The sequence below is a fragment of the Aythya ferina genome (genome assembly GCF_964211825.1).
Source record: "Aythya ferina genome assembly, chromosome: 2".
NCBI lineage: Eukaryota > Metazoa > Chordata > Aves > Anseriformes > Anatidae > Aythya > Aythya ferina.
In genome coordinates, this window is record NC_140297.1 from 137,629,093 (window position 1) to 137,650,649 (window position 21,557).

Genomic DNA, 21,557 nt, shown 5'->3' on the forward strand with positions numbered 1-21,557 from the left:
CACAATGTTACTTCAGAAAAGGAATTTGCTGCAAATGTCACACTAAGTGAACTTTAATCTTGTAACACTCCATTGTGTTTTGTGCGTGCGTGCATTTTCTCATATTGAAAAACATGTGCATCTCATTTTACATATAAACTGTTGTTGATTTAAGTCTTTGATGATCCGAGATTAGATTCCGAAAACTAAAAATTTAATAACTTGTGGGGCATTTAGGGGTACTTGAAATGTTCCATGTTCTGGTTAGAGTGCGTACACACATCATATCCGAAGATATGTGGTCCTTTATGAAGTACTGAAGATGTATGGTGCTTTATGAAGTGTTTTCTGGTTTTCTTCTCTGCTTCCTCCACGGTGGTCAAACTGTCAATAAGTAGACTCTGGTGGCTGAATTAGTTGAGAGGAAATTGAGGTTGAATATTGGAGAGGCAGCAAAAAAATAATGAAATGGGACAATAAAGTAGCTTTCCAGGAACGCGATGTCTCGTTTTCACCACCTCTGGTTGCTGAGTGGAGGTTACCCTCTCCCCTCTGCCCTTACTATCAGTGCTTGTTTTCCGTTCTTTCAGATAAGGCTGCTCTGATTCAGCCCAAGTCAGGGCAGTGGGAGAGGAGAGGAACAACGTGAGGAGAGCAACGCCGTTTCGTTATGGTTTGGTAGCCACAGCTACACACCAAAGCTGGTTGACCGCTTATATCTGTAAGAGAAATCACGTCAGGATGTGGAGACAGGGAGGGAGCCTTTAGTTGCAAGCTCCAAGTTACAGGTTAAGTTTTACTTGCTCCTGAAAACCGTTGTGAAATAGGGATACGACTGCTAATCAAGAGCAGTCTTGATTAATCTGGATTAATCTCAAATCTAGAGAGGGGGTGAAGGAAGGGCCCCAGCCACTGTTAGCCATGGTGGTGTGTGGGGACACCAAAACAACCTTGGGATGCAAAATCATGATCACAACTTTTGTTACTATTTAAAATGTTACTGCTTAAAGGTACCTTGAGCTTTTATTGTGCTTTATCCTTATTCCTAGAGGAAACTGAGGTCCCTTATAACCACTTAAAAGCTTTTCCTGCAATACATTTACAACCTGGTCCTGGTTCTCAGTGTTTCATGGGGGTAATTTGGAGAGATTTCCTGACTACGAGAATCTGTTATAGCTCAATAGACACAGATAGATCGCTGTTGAGGCAGTCTAGCACATTTTTTGTATATGTTTATGTGTGTTTTCTGAGCTTCTGATACTCAGTTGCCTTCACTGGTGACATTCTCGGAGCAAACAACATTACTACACAGCCATTAATATATGAGTTGCCAAGATCTGTTCCCAAGGAGTGTTTATATAAACCTTTTCCCCTCAAACCTATACTAATTTGATGGTACTGGCAATGAGTGTCATGGCCAATTCTGGTGACACGCTTCAATTTGAGTCAACTCTTTCTACAGAATTGTAGAAACTCTTTATCTGCAGCTTTCTCTGTACCTCATGTGACTTCTTCATTATTTCTGCTAAATTCTTCAGTAGTGTGTCTTTAAAGAAAAAACATTAGCTTTTGTAGAAAAACATGTTTACTGGGAATAGCATCTTTATCGCTTGTGGAATAGAAAGTGACAGAAAGGTTGCTTGTTGGATTGCAAAGTTTGTAGGCAAAGCCCTAGAAATACTTCAGTTCTGTGTCTTTTTTACTTAAGCGTGTCTCAGTTACAGTTATAATGGTATAATTATGGTAGCACTGTAAGTATCAGATGTCCTGCAGCTGGAAAGGAATTTATCAGGATGAAATCTGCAAATATACTGTGGGCTATGTGAATGTAGGGGTTTCAGAAAACAAGCGTGCAGCTCACATGTTTTGGGGATATGTGCATTGCAGGGGGGCTGTACTTTGGAGCAGCTTTCTCCAAGCAGAGTAGTTTTGCCTTTTTTGATCATAGTAATAGAACAAGTTAATTTGCATTATGTCTCATTTGTTACATGCAAACTCCAAGTAAATGCTTGCTAGAAGACCAGTCTAGTAAAAGATCAAGTTTCCTGCTTGTCCTGACCTTATTTTGTCATCAGCGTTTGTCAAAGCCATAATTCCACTGTCCTCCAGTGTTGCCACCTTTGAACCAGCCAGTTGCTCACATTCCCTGCTGTCTGTCCCTGCCATGTGTAAACAAAAAGGGAACTGTCTGCAGAATGGCTTGAGTCTCTTGGGGAGAAAGTGGAGGAGATAAGAAATGCTGGCCATCCTTCAAGCATCTTTTCTTCTTTCAACGGGAGTGAAGCATCCAAGAATGGCTTGGGAAGTCAGTAGTAAATTTTACAAGACATCAGTGGGAGAAGAGTTTAGAGAGAGCTTACAGATTCCTATCAGTTATTCTGAAATTGTTGTGTTATTAAACCCACTAACATGGGAATAAAAATTGCTGGATGCACTGTAATGATAAACATATGAACAGATTTTCTAATGCAGCTACTTCTGATAACAAGGACTGGAGCTGATGCATTAAGAGAATTTTGTTCCCCATGCCCCTAATTCTCTGTGTGCTATCTCGTTAGAGCTTAATTTAAAGGCTAGAATTAGTTTCTTTGAACACTCAACCATTAAAACATTTAAACAGGTACAGTCCTGATATAATCTTAACTAAACATGCCTTTCAGACTTACTAATCTGGGACATAACATCAGTTTTGTGTACTACTGTGATAACCATTGTGTTTAATTCTGAAAGCTGAAGGTACAAAACCTAATAAAATTAGAATAGGAGCCTCTGAGAACAGTGCCTGAAGGAAAATTAAATTCATCTCCACACAAACAGATATGAAATGAAGTACAAATAGTACAGCAGTAATAATTTTAGTACGACACAATGTTTCATTAAAAAAATCAACCATCTTTATTGCACTCCAGCGTGAGGGTTGTGGAGGCTGAGTGAGTGTAGGGTCTTTTCAATGCATATTTTGGAGGTGATTGAAGACTGCTATCTAATAGCACTCAGCAGAGCTTGTCAGCTGGTTAGCCAGTGCTATAAAGATGTCAGAATTTCTATGAGCTTACATTCCTCTATCATGTGTGAAATTGGGGGCTGCAGGGATGGTTAAGTAAATAAGGTATTTCAACCTGCAGCCACAGGAAGAGAAACTGAAAGGGGATGGCACAGGCAATGAGACACCGAACCTTTCAGGTGAAGGTCAGGAATTCGAGCGCAAGGTGAAGTGAGTGACAGGGAGTATTAGTTAGCACTGACAGATTTTGAGAGGCCTAGGGACGTAAATTTGGGGATAAGTCCAACTAGACAGAAACCCACATCACACAAACCCAACTGTATACCTTGGACTTTGCTTGTGCTTCTGGTCTTTTTCTTTCAGATTTCCCTTCTGTATCTGAACACGGGGGAAAAAATCATGTTGCCAACATGCTCACAAATTCAGAAAGTTTCCCATGCTGTGCAGGACATGCAGAAATTTGTGCTGGTGAAAAACGTCAAGTGACACCAGCCTGCAGCCATTCCTAAGGCACTTGACAGGGAGGAGATGGAGACCCATATGCTCAGCTCCATCCCCAAGTGTGGCCACGAAGACACCTCTCCCACTTTCAGGATGAGTCCCTTCCAGTGAAAGCACAGATGTTTCATACAAGCTGGACCAGTTCATACAGGATAATTTCCCCTTTCTGATATCCCAGCCTGTGGTGTTTACATCATGATTTTGGAATGGGGCAGGACAAGAGGCTTACATACCTCATCCCTTTCTGTTACTACTGTTGAGTTGCTTTCCACCTTTCTCCAGGGTTTGTCCAGAGCCATGACTTGTCTATCTGCTGTTATCTTCTGTGCAAGGGATGCAGAGTTTTGTGCCTGGGATGTGCATATACTAAAAGATGGCAATAGGCAATACCCATGAAGTGCCCAGATGACTTTTGCACTTTAAACGCTTCCCAGCCTTGTGGTCTGCCAAACCTGTTGAAGTGTGTGTAGCCTCTGTCTTCTCCCGCTTTGCCGCAGCTGCACTTTGCACCAGGTTTTCTGAAGTCCCCTGCACTCCAAATGAATTCCAGAGCCGTTGCATTACTGGTTCTAGTAATAAAGTGAAACTCGTCAGATTTTCAGCAGAAATTCTACCCTGGGAATTATCCTGACAGCTGTTGTCTAATCCATTATTTTCCAGAAGTTGAGTTTGATAAATCAACATATTCTCCGTCTTGCTGGAAAGTTTTGCCAAACATACTGTAAGTTTCATGATAGTGAATGAACAAAATGTTGGGAATGGATGAACATGAAGGAGGAGCTATCACTTTGTATCGAAAGTCATGGTTTTTGAAATACACTGATGGGAATCGAGTAGGGAAATAAAGTCAGTGTTAGATGCAAATATGTATCCGTGTCTCTGTGAATACGACTTCTGATTTCCTGGAGTTGTAGACAGGTACTAGAAATTGTGGACTGAATTTTCATTTGTGTAGGTACAGCCCCAATAATTTCCAGTAATACAATGCAGGGATTTTTTAGTACTTTCCACAAACACTCTCATTAAAATAGGAATATTTAGCTAATCACCGCTGAATCTCTACATAATATACAGTTGTTTAGTCCCATTTTACTGATAAAGAGATCAATACAATATAATTAACTAAGTTGAATTTAGAGTTGAGAAATTCATGGTTTTCTAAGCCTGCATTCTACCTCAGAAGAAAAGCTGTTTTAATTTTCTGAAAATAAAGGAAACCAAAGGGACTGTAGTTGCTGAAAGAAGAATTGTAATCTGGAAACGATGTTGAGACTTTGAAGACACATCTCATACAGTATGTAAAGCAATTCTTTCAGGATCAATGTAAGATAAAGACAGTCTGATGTTGCAAGCCAAATAATGATCTGTTTCTAAGGGTTCTTGCATCAGTTCATAAAAGTGCTAGATGAAAATTGCAATAATTCCCTGAAATGGATTTTGTACCAACTTTAATTTTCTACCATGATTCTGACTATCCTAAGTAGAAGAAAAGTCTTTTCTTCTTGTGCCAGTAAAATACTGTATTGAAGATTACAGTTGTACTTCAGCTGTCTGGATACTGAAGGACATACTTGAGTTTGGTAGAATTGATTTCCAAGTTGTGTTCTGCTTCTTGGTCTCTTTAATGAAATTTTCAGAGCCAAAATAAATGTGAGTTATTTATAGCGCCACAAAATGAGAATTATTAATACTGGAATCAATGTTATAATTAAAAAAAAAAAAAAAGAGATCTCTGGAGATCATGTAGTCCCACCCCATGCTCAAAGCCAGGTCAGATAGAGCAGGTTTCTTAGGGCTTGTGTTTTGCGTATCTCCAAGGATGGAGATTCCCTCACAGCCACTCTGGGTAATGGTTTCAGCGATTTAAAAATCTTACAATATTTTTTTTCCTTATTTTTAAACTGAATGTCTTCTATTTCAGTGTGTGCTTGTTGCCTCTTGCTCTATCAATGGACTCTGCACAGGAGTGTACAAACACACATTTTTCACACAGATTTCACATTTCTGCTTGCTAAACTTCATGAGGCTCCTGTGGGCTGAATTCTCCAGCCTGTCAAGGTGCCTCTGAAAGGCAGCACAGCTCTCTGGTTTATCAGATGCTCCTCCTAGTTCTGTATCATCAGTGAACTTGCTGAGGGGGTGTTTTGTTTTATCTCCCAGGTCATTAATGGAGATGTTTAACATGGTTGGACCCAGTATCGATGCCTGGGGCTCAGCATTAGTGACAGGCCTCCACTTGGCTTTTGTGACACTGATCACAACCCTCTGACCCAGCCAGTTTTCAGCCCACATAACTGTCCTTATAGCTAATTCATACTTCAGTTTGTCTATGAAGCCAGCATTAGATCCTGTAGTTCCCAGGATCCCCCATTTCTGAGGAAAGCTGTTAAATTTTCTTTCTTCCATTTCTCAGAAGCCTCAATTATTGTCATGACATTTCAAGGAGTGGCCCATCAGGACCTGGGGACTTGTGTATATCTAATGCATTTAAATGTTTCCTAACTTGCTCCTCCTGCACTGAGGTACATATTCCTCACTCCAGACTTTCCCATGTTTCTCAGTAATCTGGAATTCCTGAATGCTGATCTTGCCGGTAGAGGCTGAGGTAAAGGAAGCCGTGAGTACCTCAGCCTTCTCCATGTCACAGTGTTACCAGCCCTCTGCTCCCCAGGCAGCGTGGGTTACTGCGTCCCTTACCACTTCTCAGTAGCTTCCAACCCCCCCAGCTGCTGCCCTTCTGGAAATGCATGAGGTTAGTGCTGCATCGAAAAGCTTTTCCGCTATTTTAGAGAAGCAATGTATACATAGGAGGGAGAAATAAAAATGATATGTAGGTATTTTTAAAAGAATAGTAAGGAATCACAATCTTTAAAAAAACTGTGACCCATGTAAAGATAATCTTAGCTAGCAAAATGCTGAGGAAAGTTGTGCAGATGCCAGGAACGTAGGATAAGCCATAGAGATAAGAAAGGGTTACAGTAATCAAATGAAGGACTGATTGGGTGTTTTAGCATACTGCACAATGAAATCCTTTAAGTAGCCAAGGAAGGAATGGCAGGAGCCTGGCCTGAGTGTGGATTTGTGGAGTAAGAGGAGAGCATCAGAAGAGCCTCCTTTATGGCTGTAATTATAGCTGTGAGTGTAGGCCTGTGAATCTGTGACCATGAAAATACTTAATGCTGACAGCAGAAGGTTTTAGCCATTGCGGCAGAAAGGTGTGGAGCCACCTCTACTAGAGAATCAGGAACCAAAACCATTGTCACTTTTGATAGATCTTTATGACTGTAGATGTGGGATAGAGACAGTTTGGAAGAACCGATTATAATGGTGAAGGACAATAGCGTGGTAAAAGGCAAGAATTTCATTTTCGTTGTGTTCAGCTGGTGGTGATGAATTAAGTAAATGCTCCTAGAGATGTAAAATTATGATGTAGGCTTGTGAGCTGACAGCATTTGAATCCCGATTTGGCTTTTGAATGCTGCAATGAGGTCTCGGTAGGGCACATTTCAAAAAAGCTTGCGTTAACATAGCTATTAGAAAAATATTGAAACAGTTTGTCCAGAAAAGTTGTGGAATTTCTATCTTTGGAGATTTTCAGAAGCCAAATGGACAGTACAATCACGTTGAAGTTGACCCTGCTGTAGGCATGATGTGGAAGTAGATGAGCACTCGGAGGTCCCTTCCAACCTCAAGTGTTCTCTGATTCCAAATGTCTGGCACTGGGACATAAATGTTATGTATTATAGCCTTCTGCCTTGTAGTCTTCTGATATTATTATGACCATATAAGGATTTATTTGACTTGCTTCCAACAGCAATCTTGGGAATTTGGAAAATGAAATGTACTTTATTCAGGATAGTTCAGAGCTGGCTACTTTGGATGGCTTTCAGGACAGTTTGGGTCATCTGAATGCTCTAAGACAGTGACAGTAGGGCGTGGGGTCTGACTTAAGGGGTCCTTTAGTGTTTTGAAGAGGAAAGGAAAATAGCTTTGTAACATTTTGCACAGAAATCTACAATTTCAGGAAGTGATGCTTGCCAGCAGTGCATAGTACCATAGGGTTCAGCATATGGTTTTAGCATAGGATTTGGGTTAATACGTCAATGAAACACTAAGCATCATTAATGTTTACTTTAGCTGAAATTAATTTAAATATCCGATGAAAGATATTTTAAACCTATAACATTTGTGAATGTTGCTAAATCTGTAGTAATGTGGTGGAATCATATATTTCCCTAAAGTGAAAAATACATAAATAAAGACTATGAAATAATTCATTTCTCCATACATAAATCATCTGCTACATATGGAAGGGAAATCTTCCGTTGGTAAATGTAGAAAAAGGATTGTTACTCTCTACACATCAAATCAGACATTTTCAGCTTTGATAACAGGGGCATTTGCAGAGGTTCTTTGCTAATCTTTGATCTATAAACATGGCTTCTACAGCATCATCTCTATGCAAGTGTAAGTGATATTCCAGTGATAATCTAATTTGCTTAGAAGTCATTATTGGTATGATTTTTACTCTTAAAAGCCCTAAGAGGTGGACTGAAATGTATAAATTGCAATCCTTGTTTTTGAAACAGCATTTTGAAGAATGACATTATTTCTGAAATGTTGCAGCTTGGGAAATAGGAAATAAATAAATAAATAAAATAATATAAAATAAAAGATTCTAGGGAACTTAAATATGGAAATGCTAGGTCTAAAAATCCAACATTTATATGAAAATGGTAATCATTACAATATGAGGTTATCTTTTGAATATTCATGTAGTTTATGTGTCTTTCTACCTTTACTACAGTTCCCTTATCAGTAATAGCTTATTTTCAGACTAATTTTCTCCTTCACCATCCTATACTTCATAAATGCTATCAGCCCATGCTATTTCACTACTTAGTGGTTTTGAGCTTGACTTCAAACAGGAAGGTTTTGTTGCAATACTTTCTGAGTACACTTTATTTTCAACCACTTTTGCAAAATGCAGATTCAGCTTTAGAGTTTACTGTATATTCTGACACAGAGGCTCTTTGAAGGTTAATCAGCTTTTTACCAATAATAGGGTTTGATTTTTGTGTGACTAAGCGAGTTGCTTCTGTTTCATGTGCAGATATATCATTTAATCAAAAGCCTGGAAGTTAAGACTTACTACGCTGCCTATTAAGTAGAAAAGACAGTTTTTGTTTTAATCATTTTTTTTCTTTCTGAACTTTGCTGTATCTTTAGGACTGTAAATTAGTTGAGACAGCAAGACTGATTATTTGAAAACCATTCGTAATATGCATGAAATCTAATAAAAGGAGATGTACAGTGAAGTCATATAATTTGGACACCAAAGCTAAAAACTAATTTGAAGAAATATTCTTATATACACGAAATAAAATCCACTAAATGTGGTAATGTTCCTGATTTACATTTAGAGCATGATTTAATCCAATTGCAGTTTAACTGGAGACAGTTACTGTTTTCTTAAAAGGCAAGTACAGAAACTCACAAATATTTTTTCACATATTTGTAGCCCAAAACAATTATTTAGAAAATGCTCAGGGTAAACTTTCACAAAGACTTTTTATCAAGTAAGTGTTTTTTTATTTGTTTGTTTTGTTTTGTTTTTGCAGCTGAACATCTCTGATACAGTTACATGTTTGAATTTAGCTCTTAGATTGATGGAATTACACATGAAAGAATAGACTTCTGTTTAAACATAACTGGATATGTCTGGTAGTAATGAGCTACACTTTTTAAAATAGAGTTTAAATTCAAAAATATTCATATTATATATTTACATTTCTAACCTCACATGTAAATCTAATTCTAATTCTGTGCCATATAGTGCTATGTTGCTGATGGGCACTCTGCTTTTGCAGTTTTGTTTTCCTCCCCTGCAGAGTTTGAAATAATTGCAGTATTGATACCAATTTCAGTGTCCATGCAAATGCTATTTAAATAGTTATTTTTATTATAATGTGCTTGAGAAGTTTCTTTCTAATGGCTGCAGTGTCTCTGTTTTGGAAGAGCTGAGTTGGATTCCAGATGGGAAGATCAAGCCAGACAAATTTGCTGCAGTCTTTTAAGCAGATAGGATTAAAAGTGCTGATTTGTTTAGATTTAGGAAGGCCTTTGATGGAAAAGACAACAGACTGATTTACAGAATGTTACTGGATGATACAAATAAATATCTATCATAAATATTTTAAAACTTAAGGAATGTTGGCTCGTGTAGAGGAATGTGATTCTGCCTGGACATGAAGTACTGAGCAGGAATGGTAGATAATTATTTGATTTGTCATTTGTTTTGCTGCATGATTTGAAGGGGTGAGTTGAGGTTTGGGGAAGAATAATGAAGAAAATGGGTCAGGGTAAAAGACCTAATTACTCACCAAAATTTTATTCCATTAAGATGACAGGCTTTTTGTTTGTTTGTTTTCTAAAAATGCAGAAGAGAATACAGTCTGCAGACTAAGAATTACTTAAGAGGGAGGTGACAGTGGACAGTAGTAACCAGTTTTGCTATGTGGGTAAACTGTAGAAAAACATACTGCTTGGTGTTGCCATTTTCCAGACCACATTTGAAAGCACTACTGTAGATGATGCTCGTACATTCTGGGGCTGAGAGACATGCCAGATTTACTACTTCAGTTTGCAAATTGGTGTATGTGAAGACTTTGTTTAAGCATAGTTTTGAAGGCAAGGTAACCACGATGGTCTTAAATTTAGGACTGCCAGCTGTTTTATTTGTCCATTAGTTAGGTATGTGATATGCTGTCTTCCTCTTTTCCCTTGTTCTCTCTCTGTTGTTAACACAGTGAACTGAAGAAAATCTTCAGGTTCTTATAAACTGAAGCCATCTGGCAGTTCATAGTTGTTACACTGCCCAAATGGGCAGATTACTCAAGATGTACTCCCTATACTCAGGAGCACAGGACTGTATTAGATAGTGGATTCCTCTGCCTGAGAAGTTGGCAGTAAGAATTTTTAAGTCATGGTTTACTTAGTCTCAGAAATTTTGTTTTAGTCTGGGGAAAATAGAAAATGGTGAAGTGAGAAAATGTTTGTCTGTGTGAAAACTAACAAGTGTCTGGGGAAGGAGAGGATTTATAGGCAATTTTTGGATTGGATTGAATTGAGGATCCTAATTATTAACTGACTTCTGTCTTCTGTTAATTTTAGTCCAGATACAGATCAACTGTATGTGGTGTTCATATGTATAGGTTATGTATTGTACAAATACCCCATGCACTGAAAGGAGGTGATTCCTGACAATAAAATATCCAGTCAAATAGTGTAATACCTCATTGAGTTACACAGAGCTAAAGATGGTCCTGTTTAGGAGCAAAGTGAAGAAGGAAGAACCACCAAAAAAAATATTAATAGAAATGCTTTTCATGAGTTTCCAGGTAATTCATCAACTGGGTTGGAACACCATAGACTGCCTGAGCAAACAACTAAATGGTGGCCATATTTGGCTGAAATGTAGACAAGCAGTTGAAAAGAACTTGAGTTACTCTAGAGTGCTTCACTGTTTTAGTTTGAACTTCAGGCAGCTGGGGTTTGAATGTGTCTTGGCTAAAGATGTTTGATAAAGGTCCTACTTTATTAAAGGTCCTAGGACATTAACCTCTCTCCATGAAGTCTTCTTCACCCATGAAGGGCAAGGATGAATGATGGCTTCATTACTCTTCCATTACCATCTATCTACCTGAGTGGCATGAAATAACATTGAATGCTGGCTTTTACAACTTGATGCAAATATTATTCTAGATTGGATTCCATGACTGAAAATGTTTCCTAACATCTATCATTTATCATCTCTAATGTTGCATGGAAAGAAGCCTTTGCTTCGTACCTGTAGACGAGCAAGTGAGTTTATAGAGACTAACTAGAAGTGAAATGGACTTTTCCTAAAACACCCTCAAACCAAGCAGAATATAGTTCATCTACAGTTTACGGAGTCATTATGTGACAAATTGAATAAACATGTGTGAATACATGTGGAATGGGAGATTAATTTTAGTGGCAAAAACCATCGTGCTTAGAAGGATAACCCCGTGACATGTGCAGAAGTGTGTGAATGGGTGGTTCCTTTTTCTGATCTTATTTTTAAAACATAAAATACAAAAATACATAGTTTTATAAATATATAAAATGTAATGTAAATTTTAAAACATTTTAGGATGCTTGATTGAAATGCTGGGCATGACTTAAAGGCATCATAATGTTAGTGCAGATGGAAATAGAATAAGTCATCTATTTGAAATGTTACCTCAAGTTTCACTTCTCCTGTTGCGTTGTATCAGGACTGTGTCTACGGTCTTATTTTTTTTAGCTGTGTCACTGCAGGAATGCCAAATCTTAAGTTGTCATGTGGCACATAAGCTATCTTATCTTAATGTGTTTTTGGTTCATTTGTCAAATGTGTTTTGCTGTATTTTTGCTGTCTTATACAAATGCTTGTGGTTTCTCTGTATATTTAGAACAAATACTTATACTTACATATACTTACTTAAATTGCTTTGCAGTGATTACATTCTGTTGGCATGTGCTGACATTTTTATATGGGTGTTTTGTGCAAATGTAAGTCATTAGCCTGTGTGCAGATTTGGAGGTGAGAGCCACGTACCAGATTTGAAAGCAATGTTAAAAATATAACAATCATATTTCCTTGTTCATGTAAACTGCCTTTCTTACAATCCCACGTGAACATAGAATTATAATATTGTTTTAAATAATATGGTGGTTTAGTATGAATTTCAGAAATATTCCCATTCATTGTCCCAAATACATTTTATCTCCCTAAAGACCAAGATAAACACACAGTTAGTGTTTTTGTTGTTTTGCAACTGTCTTATTTTAAGAATGTCTATGGCTAGCTATCAGACAGATCACTGAAACTTTCATTTTAGTAGGTGCTGCAGAAATATGATAGTTAAAAAAAAACAACAGTTCTGCAAAAGCTTTCACATAGAAGTACATTGGTTGTATTTATGTAATTGCTCTTGGCATCCACTTAAGTCAATTTAAGTAAAAGTTCATCCATAAAATTATCTGACTTTCTCAACCTACTTGAACCTTGATCTGTTTTGGTGTAATGTACTGGAGTTGGTAAAGATGCTGTGTGGTTGGAGTCTGTAATCCCAAACAGGATTACACCACCTTCTTCTGATTCAAAATTTCCTGCTGTTGCAATATGTGTTGTTCACAAAAATGAGGAGTAATTCCCTATCAGACACTCATGTTGAGGTTGTTGCCAGGGAACAGCATTAGTGCCGTCTTCTTTCATTGCTAAAGTCAAGGCATTGTTTCTATTGTAAACTTGGTTCTCAATGAGTTTATAAACTTGATGTAAATAGTTCACTTCAGCTTCAAGTTACATTTCCCAGGAGAGTGAATAGTTATCTTTCTAAAACCAATTTTTGCTCTAAGTAAACAAACCACATGGCGACGTTTAGGTTGTGGAATAGACATCCTTTATACTGCAATTATCCTTTCACTCAAAGCCTTTTCTTTTTTATTTTTCCTTTCCTTTCCTTTCCTTTCCTTTCCTTTCCTTTCCTTTCCTTTCCTTTCCTTTCCTTTCCTTTCCTTTCCTTTCCTTTCCTTTCCTTTCCTTTCCTTTCCTTTCCTTTCCTTTCCTTTCCTTTCCTTTCCTTTCCTTTCCTTTCCTTTCCTTTCCTTTCCTTTCCTTTCCTTTCCTTTCCTTCCCTTCCCTTCCCTTCCCTTCCCTTCCCTTCCCTTCCCTTCCCTTCCCTTCCCTTCCCTTCCCTTCCCTTCCCTTCCCTTCCCTTCCCTTCCCTTCCCTTCCCTTCCCTTCCCTTCCCTTCCCTTCCCTTCCCTTCCCTTCCCTTCCCTTCCCTTCCCTTCCCTTCCCTTCCCTTCCCTTCCCTTCCCTTCCCTTCCCTTCCCTTCCCTTCCCTTCCCTTCCCTTCCCTTCCCTTCCCTTCCCTTCCCTTCCCTTCCCTTCCCTTCCCTTTTTCTCTTTTCTCTTTTCTCTTTTCTCTTTTCTCTTTTCTCTTTTCTCTTTTCTCTTTTCTCTTTTCTCTTTTCTCTTTTCTCTTTTCTCTTTTCTCTTTTTTTCTGTTCTTTTTTTTTTTTCAGAGGGCAACGGAGTCTGCAGCAGTTGGCTGCAGAATGCAGCATTCTTTGAGATCTGTCCTCCATCCATGTGTTGCAGTGGGGCTGCACGTCACAAGCTCTCCAAGCAACGGCTCATCCCAGTGCAAGTGCGTGTGTGTGCGCTCTCAGTCCTCCTGTATAAGAAAACAAAAAGACCAATGAGTAACATAGTAAGCATAGCTGTTTTGCTTTCATTTCATAAAGGTTTCTACCTCAAAAGCTGGCATGGCTTTTGTTAGATTATCTGGTTTGAAGCTATGTTGCTGTTGTGGCAATGGCTGGCTACAGAGTAAAAACTTCTGCAGTGAAATGTGCCTGAAAGTCCTGCTGTTTGCAGGCTTTCACTTGGGGCCTGGGGACAATCCTGGCACTACACTGCAGGAATACCTGCAGTGAGTAAATCTGAAGCTTTTGCAGAGGATCCTGCAGTTGAAATTCAAACATATTTGCAAGAGCAGAGGTTTTGGAATAAAGGCTGCAACCTGTCTATTTACTACCAAGAAAATCATGGTGGGCTGCAAAGCAAACACATGTTTAGGCAAGGCTGGATAAGCACAAAAGTGAGTTGAAGCATCTGAGAAGGAAAGAGTAAGTCACTCTCGGATTTTGATCACAATGTTTTCCAGCTTCTAAAGCATCACACTTCTGTTTTTTATCATACACACATCTATAAACATTTCATGATGCATTTTGTGAATATAAAGGATGTGGTGCATTCTGATTGGATCCATGGCAATACAGTAGATATGACTGTAATTTATCAAGGCTCTCGTTAAATACAAAGAGGAGTTTTAGCTGTTTTACCTGAGATTGCATTTAGTTGGATGAAAAAATGCTGTGGTTTGATGAGCACACTTTTGTCTTGCTGCAGTCCACGATCTGTTTGTATGTTATTTTTAATAACCATTGAAAACTTACTAAGATATCTCTCATGTGAGGAGGAAAGTCGTTAGTTCCTTGCAATGTTAGCTGCACACTTAGCAGCATACACTCTCACCCTCCAGGGCTGATAACAGGAAAAATTGTTCTCATTATCTGTGCTAGAGTCGTTGTCCTGTGATGAATGAAAGCTGGAATGAAAAGCCAGGAGATTGGCATCCCTTAATTCTTCGGGGAACAGAAGGTAGCAGGAGGAGCAAATGTTTTTCACCATCTTCTGCATGCCAAAACTCTGAGACCTGATTGACATCAGCTGACCAGGGAGTTGGAAGTATCCCTTCATGTACGGTCAGTTCTGGGCAGGACACAGGTGTGTGCTCCAGGGTTTCCTTCAGTTTTTCCTCGGTGCTGAATTGTCATAGGATGGACACTTCTACATCCCACATGTGCTCTTTGCTGGTACCTGTTCTTCAAAGACTCCTAGGACATCACAGAGGTTATTCTGCGCTTGCTTCTGTCCTGTAGCATCATTTCATCAACACTTAATGCTGTGCCTGCTCTGCTCAGATTTCTTTTCTCTCTTTGACCTCCCCATTACAATCAGAGAGTGTCTACAGAGATGGTGAAGGGTCTAGAGGGGAAGATGTATGAGGAGCAGCTGGGGTCCCTTGTTGTGCTCAGCCCCGAGCAGAGCAGGCTGAGGGGAGGCCTCATGGCGGCCTGCAGCTCCCTCACGAGGGGAGCGGAGGGGCAGGCGCTGAGCTCTGCTCTCTGGGGACAGCGACAGGACCCGAGGGAACGGCATGGAGCTGGGACAGGGGAGGGTCAGGCTGGGGGTTAGGGAAAGGGTCTGCACCCAGAGGGTGGTCAGGCACTGGGACAGGCTCCCCAGGGCAGTGGTCACGACACCAAACCAGGTGGAGTTCAAGAAGCATGTGGTTAACACTCTCAGCCATGTGGTCTGATTGTGGCTGGTTTTATGTGGGGCCAGGAGTTGGACTTGATGATCATTGTCCCTTCCAACTCAAGACATTCTCTTGTTCTATGATTCTGTGAGTTCTGGTATTGGTGTGATTCTGCTTGTCAACATTTCAAAAAGAGTTCAAAGTGTTTCTGGAGACACGTACAGTGCTATCATCCTCTGTAGCCACAAAACTCTCTTCACAGAAAAACCATCTGGGACCTGCTACCATGTAGTTTTTAATTTAAAATTGCCTTATGACTAATGGAACTATAAAATACCTTGTCATTGTTGTAGCACATAGGGGATCCAGTAATAAATTAGAGGTCCTCCGTGGTAGGAGCCATAGATATATAATAAAGCAACAACCTCTGCCTGGGAACGCTTCAGTCTACGTTCGTATTTCTTACATATGCACCCAGAAATAGAGCTAATCAAATTTCATACTTAAGGGCTTAAACAGTTCATGGCTGGAATGTGAAAGAAATTTTCCCCATTCTGCAATATGGTAGTCCTGGAAAGTACGGGCTTTGTTAATGTACAACACAAAACTCTTCATTTAACATTTCCTCACAGTGTACCCAGTTTGATTTAGGCAGTGGTTTGAGGCAGTAGGATGCATTTGGCCATCTCAGATTTATGTTCAGTGACTAGAGAACAATGTTTTAGTTTCATGTGAATGTTTTTTTCCTCCCATTTTGAACTAAAAAGTGAAATTTATGACAAAGTCATTAAAATGCATAAATGCTGAACTGACTTTTCTGATTTACTGTTTTCATATAAATGTATTTTCTCATAATTGTTTTTCCAGATTGTTTTGGTCAGTGGACATCTGGACAGCTGGGATGTTGGGCAGGGAGCTATGGATGACGGTGGTGGAGCATTTATATCATGGGAAGCATTATCACTCATTAAGGATCTGGGTAAATATTTAATTTAAAATATTTTTAATGCATTTCACTTCCAGAACATTTTGTGTGCTGTCTAAACTGGATTTTCTATTTTATCCATTCCTCCGAGAACAAATATTCATACTTAGTATAAATATTTTGCAAGTTTGTCTGTTAAACCCCTTCTTTCATCATAGGGGTCATCCAAAAGCAACACATCAATCAATGATCTAGGAAGTGCTTTGAGCCTGCATGGTCACCATTATCAGAGAATGAAAGCTCAGTGTAAGATGTAGTAAGTAGGTAATGTAGAAATAAGTCAATCTTTTAATTTTTCTTAATGAGTTCCTCCGTATTAGAGATGATGAAGCTTCATGAAATCACATGAATATCAGCCTCCTGATATTTTTTTTCTGCCTTTTAAGCAGAACTGTCTTTGAGCACATTCCCTATCTTACAAGTTGCTTTTCCGGTGGCTGCTCAGTTAATTTAATTCACACACTCTTGCCTCACTCTTGATAATTTCTCATATACATCTCTCTCAGGAACATGCATCTGTGACTGGATCCAGACCATGATGCTGGCTCTTGTCTTCTTTTTTTTTTTCACCTATGTGTAAAGATAATCATCAAAACTGAGTCTAAACTTAACAGAAATTCATATTTAAGAGTCCCTTCTCCTTGAATGTTCTTCCTAAATAAATTTATATCTTGCCTAGACTTGTTCCACCAAATGCTAATAGATACAGCTAGACCATCAAGATGATAGGCTCTTAGGTTTGTATTTTAGGGCTGATTTCCTGGTCATTCATGCTTCTTTTATGTTGCTGTGTTCTTGGACTCTGTTTTTGGGCTGTTACAGCTGATTTCCTTGGCAAGTTAATCCAGGACAGAGGAGGCTCACACCTGAGTCTCATCACTACAGGGATATACTTCTGTCAAATTTAACTTAACCACAGTGTCCTGTCAAAATATTTTGTCTCATCAAGTAATGTGATGATGTAGTTCCTCACAGGCTGGAGGGTGAGTGTGGCACAGCCATCGTAAAGTGGCTCCAAGGTCAGCTGTGGGAATGCAATTCATTCCCACCGTCTCCCAGACTGGTCTACAGTCAGATACTGCTGCCAGAGATCATCTAGATGTTGACCTAATTGGCACTGTATTTAAATTAGTCATGAACGAAACATCCAGTTCATCTGCCTGTGTTCTCCTTACACCTAGCCTCTCGAAATCCGGTCTGGTGTCCTGCTGTTCGTAGTATGCTATGTGATTTCTGATCTCTGAAGTGCAAATTCCAGTCTTACTCCTTGATCTGTGTTTTTTTTTGCTGTTTTTACTTCCATATGGGCTTTTGTCACTACACCCCTCAAAACTAGATCAAAACAGACTTGTGAGATTGTTGCGTTGATATCCGTGGATGCTTTCATCAGATGGAACCTATTTTTCCTCATCATTCCTTTTTTCCAGAACTGTAACCTGTGGTCAGTAGGAATGCTCTAAGTATTCCTTTAAAAAATAAAATCAGCTGCTGTTCCTGCTCTTGGCTCTGGCAGAGTTTAAATAAGAAACTAGCCTTTCCTGCTTCTAATCAGAAAGATTTGTGCACTTGAACAATCTGTGTTTCTTGAAGAGCTCTTTGTAGACAAGCTCTGTTATGAGATTAGCCACTCATACTGCAGTGATGAACATCAGACATCTTTGTGTATTGCTGTTACTTTATTTTGCATTATTTGAGCCCCTTATCTCTCATTTTTCCAGTCTCAGAATAACTGGCATATCTGTATGTGACTGAAAACAAAACGCATGTGTTTTAATTTTTGTTCTTTAAAAGTGAACTAAAAAAGATTCTTCTACAGAAGAAACCATGCCTACTCTTTCTTTTAGTGTTTTTAAATCTTTTTTTATGATTCTTGGAAAATTGCCTATGCTCCCTCCACCTCCAGGAACAAAAATTGTGTCTGTATTTGCTGATTCTGTTCAATTCAGAACAAACTGTTTTGCGTCTTAAGGGCAAATTCATGGTGGCATCGTATAATTCTTATTCACTGGCTTTCCTTTCAGGCATGAATGAAATGCATCACTTTCTGCATGTTCAAATATTTGGCTTCCTCTAGTAGTAACTTGTGTGTTTGCTGTACAACGTGTGGTGAAATGCTGTTTTCTCAGCTGGGAAATGTCTCAGCCTTTGCTGATGCCCTCTGTTCTGGTTAGCTGTTGTGTTAAGCTCTTCTTCTTATACCAGTGTTCTGCAGGAATGTACAACTGGGAGAGAATATCTGGGTCATCCAAGCTAACCTGTAGGTAGCCACGTGGGACAGCGCCTTTCATCTTCCATAGTAGATTGGTTAGTGCAGATTTGATATCTTACGGTGCATATAAAATCCGACCCCAAAAAATGACAGCAAAGTGACTGATGTGCAGATTGCGTGAGAAGTTAATTAATTAGCTTTACCTGAAACCAATTCCATAAGTTGTATTTTCAGAGTGTACCACTTCCAAGCATTGTCTCTGGAACTGTGGACATAAATACACGGGAATAAGCCAACTAAACGGGCTTGTCTGATGCACTTGTCAAATTTTTGGCTGTTTACTGGGAGTCTTAAGGTCATGGCGCATTGTGTAGCCATGAAAACTGCGTCTGTGTGTTGTATAACTGATCTGAGAAACACAGATACATGACCTGAAAGCTGAAGTGAACATTCTGAAATACAAATTTTACAATAAAACTTCCATTATGTGTAGTGAGGACGACTGCTTCCATGTCTGCTGTAGCTCCTTGGTTCCGTAAAAGCAAGATACCACTATGCTATTTGAGCAAGTTTTTTCAGAGGTGATCTAATAGCACTTCATCATGATACCACTGTGACCCTCGGGCATGGCAAGTGGACACAAGTTATGCCTGGTAATTAGGATTTTGGTAATTCCATGCATTACTTGAAGAAGGATTGTAGTTTGAATAGTATTCTGTACTTTCAACATAACCCCTCCCCAAACCATTTAGTAGCTGTTGGCGTAGGACCAAATACATGAAATTCATTTTAAAATCATTAAAATTGTTTAAATAATTACATTTTAAGTGATGAAGTTTATTTTCTTGCTCTGGTTAAAATATTTAACAGCTTTTACTTTTATTTCTAAATAAATCAAGTACTGAATGCGTTAAGCTTTATATTTTCTGAATCGTCAGTGTTGGCTTTTATTTTACTTTAATTGAGCTGACAGCTTCTGTGCTATGTTCATATCTTTTTTTTTTTTTCTTAATGGTGTTTTTGTGGATTTCCAGACACTGTAACAGTTAGCTGGATGTTCACTGTAAGACCACACAACAGTAGCACAGTCTCAAGTAGCTTCACACAGAGACTTCAACACTTCAACTTTTTTGAGGGAAAAAAAAATGGAACCTATTCCTTTTGGTAGGATTTATTTGTTGTTTTTTTTTTTTTTTTTTTTTTTTTTTCCATTTCACTCTTTGATTTCACGTGAATGTTGCTTCTTCTTGAGACAAAAGGAGTCAGCCTTGGGTCAGACGAAAAAGCATCTTCTGGAGCGAGTTGTTCTGCATCTTCCGCACCAAGATGACAAGAACGGGCTTCTTCTTGAGGTGCCTTTGTCTCTCCTCCTTTTCCAGAGACAATACACAGGCAGCAAATTCAGGGTAAATGCCTACTATTAGCTGGATTACAATTCAGCAAGGCAAATCGTGCTCTAAGTGGCTATTTCACAGCCACCCAATGCAGAAACCGAACCCCACGTTTCTGTTCTGGGTATTTGTAGCTTCGCTCTAGGAAAAAAAAAAAAAGCTTACTACAGTGTACTGATAAATGTCTGCACTGGCCCGTGCACATGTTGGTACCAGCACAGCTTGTAGGCATCTCCTGACCTGAGTGAACAGAAGCATTTCACACAGTGCACTCTTATCAATTTCTGCTTGCTGTCATGCCACGCTATGCTCTACCCACTGCTTGCTTTGCTGGAAGCCAAACTCAGAAACATTCACCAACTAGTGGCCGTTCTGCCTGATGGTATCCAAATGGGGCTTTTCTCCCAGTTAACGTTGAAGTTTAACGAAGCACAAGGGAAAGAAAAATATGCACTTTTTTTTTTCCTAGCATTCTTGAAGCTTATATACGCCACTGATTGGCAAGAACACTGGCAAGCTACTTTGTGGTTAATTTGCTCAAAAAAACAAAGAACTGGAGGCATTTCCACAGAAGTTGTTTATGTGAAGAAAGATTAAAGTTTCGGCCAGTTGGTGCTCTTTATTCCTTCTTTTTTTTATGGGAATAGAGACATCTTTAAAGGCACCAAGGCGCCTTAGCTGGTCTGAACTGGAAAACTCCCTTTCCATCAGTGGGGCTGTGGCTGTTACGATTATCTGAGGACTTCTGATGCTTGAAAAATTGCCCTTCAGTACTGCAGACAAGGTTTGCAAGGCAGTAAGCTTGTGCAACTGTGCTGCAGTTTGCCTGCAGCTGTGTCTGTCAGCTGCCGCCTTCCCCAGCCCTCCTCAGTTTTTAACCTTTTGATCAATTCTAACTACATTTGATAGAGGCATAGAAATATTCAGAATATGAAGTTCTGATACGTTCTTTGCAGATGAGTGATTGAGGAGAGATGGATGAGTGCCTTTCTGTCCCAGCTGAGGAAAAGGCAGGAAGAAACTCCGCTTTTATCCTTTTATGAATGACGACAAATGCCTGTTTAATCAGCACACGTGTAGCTTTGGAGTAAGCACCAGGTCTTTTTTCTTTTGCCTGTGTCTGCAAGTTCTGTGGGGTAGTAGCAAATGCTGCTACTGTTGTGCAAGTATTTTGGGGGGTAATTTAGAGACAACGGGAAGGCACTGGGGGTATTTTGGGGAGAAGCAGCTGAGGGGTTCCTGTCTTTAAACAGATGTAACCCATAGGGTATTGCACGAGCTGTGATGTGGTGTGAGGGTATTTGGAAATTGTAGGAGAGACAGCACACAAGAAACTTGGGGTTTTCTCGTTTTGCAGAACAGCTCCGTTACTAATCACAGTCCTGAAACCTCAAACCTGTCCTGTTTTCAGGCTGGATTTGTAATTCTCCAATTTTACATTTGTTACTTCATGTACAAAAAAGGCTTCTTTGGAGATCGCCAATGCCATTTGCCTCAGCATTTTGATGGTAGAGTCATTACGGCTCTGGTATCATTTAAAACACAAGTTTTCATGTCCCTGCATCACATGAGGTTTACAAAAGAAGTT

General features: G+C 39.3%; 1 protein-coding gene across 2 annotated transcripts in view; it reads left to right on the top strand.

The window, feature by feature from the left end:
* Nucleotides 1–21,557, top strand: part of CPQ (carboxypeptidase Q) — a 155,083-nt gene that overhangs the window by 78,582 nt on the left and 54,944 nt on the right. For both annotated transcript variants that reach the window (XM_084507514.1, XM_084507515.1), the window contains exon 5: nt 16,252–16,363. In XM_084507514.1, coding sequence (XP_084363640.1) covers nt 16,252–16,363 — 112 coding nt within the window. The remainder of the gene's footprint in view (nt 1–16,251; nt 16,364–21,557) is intronic.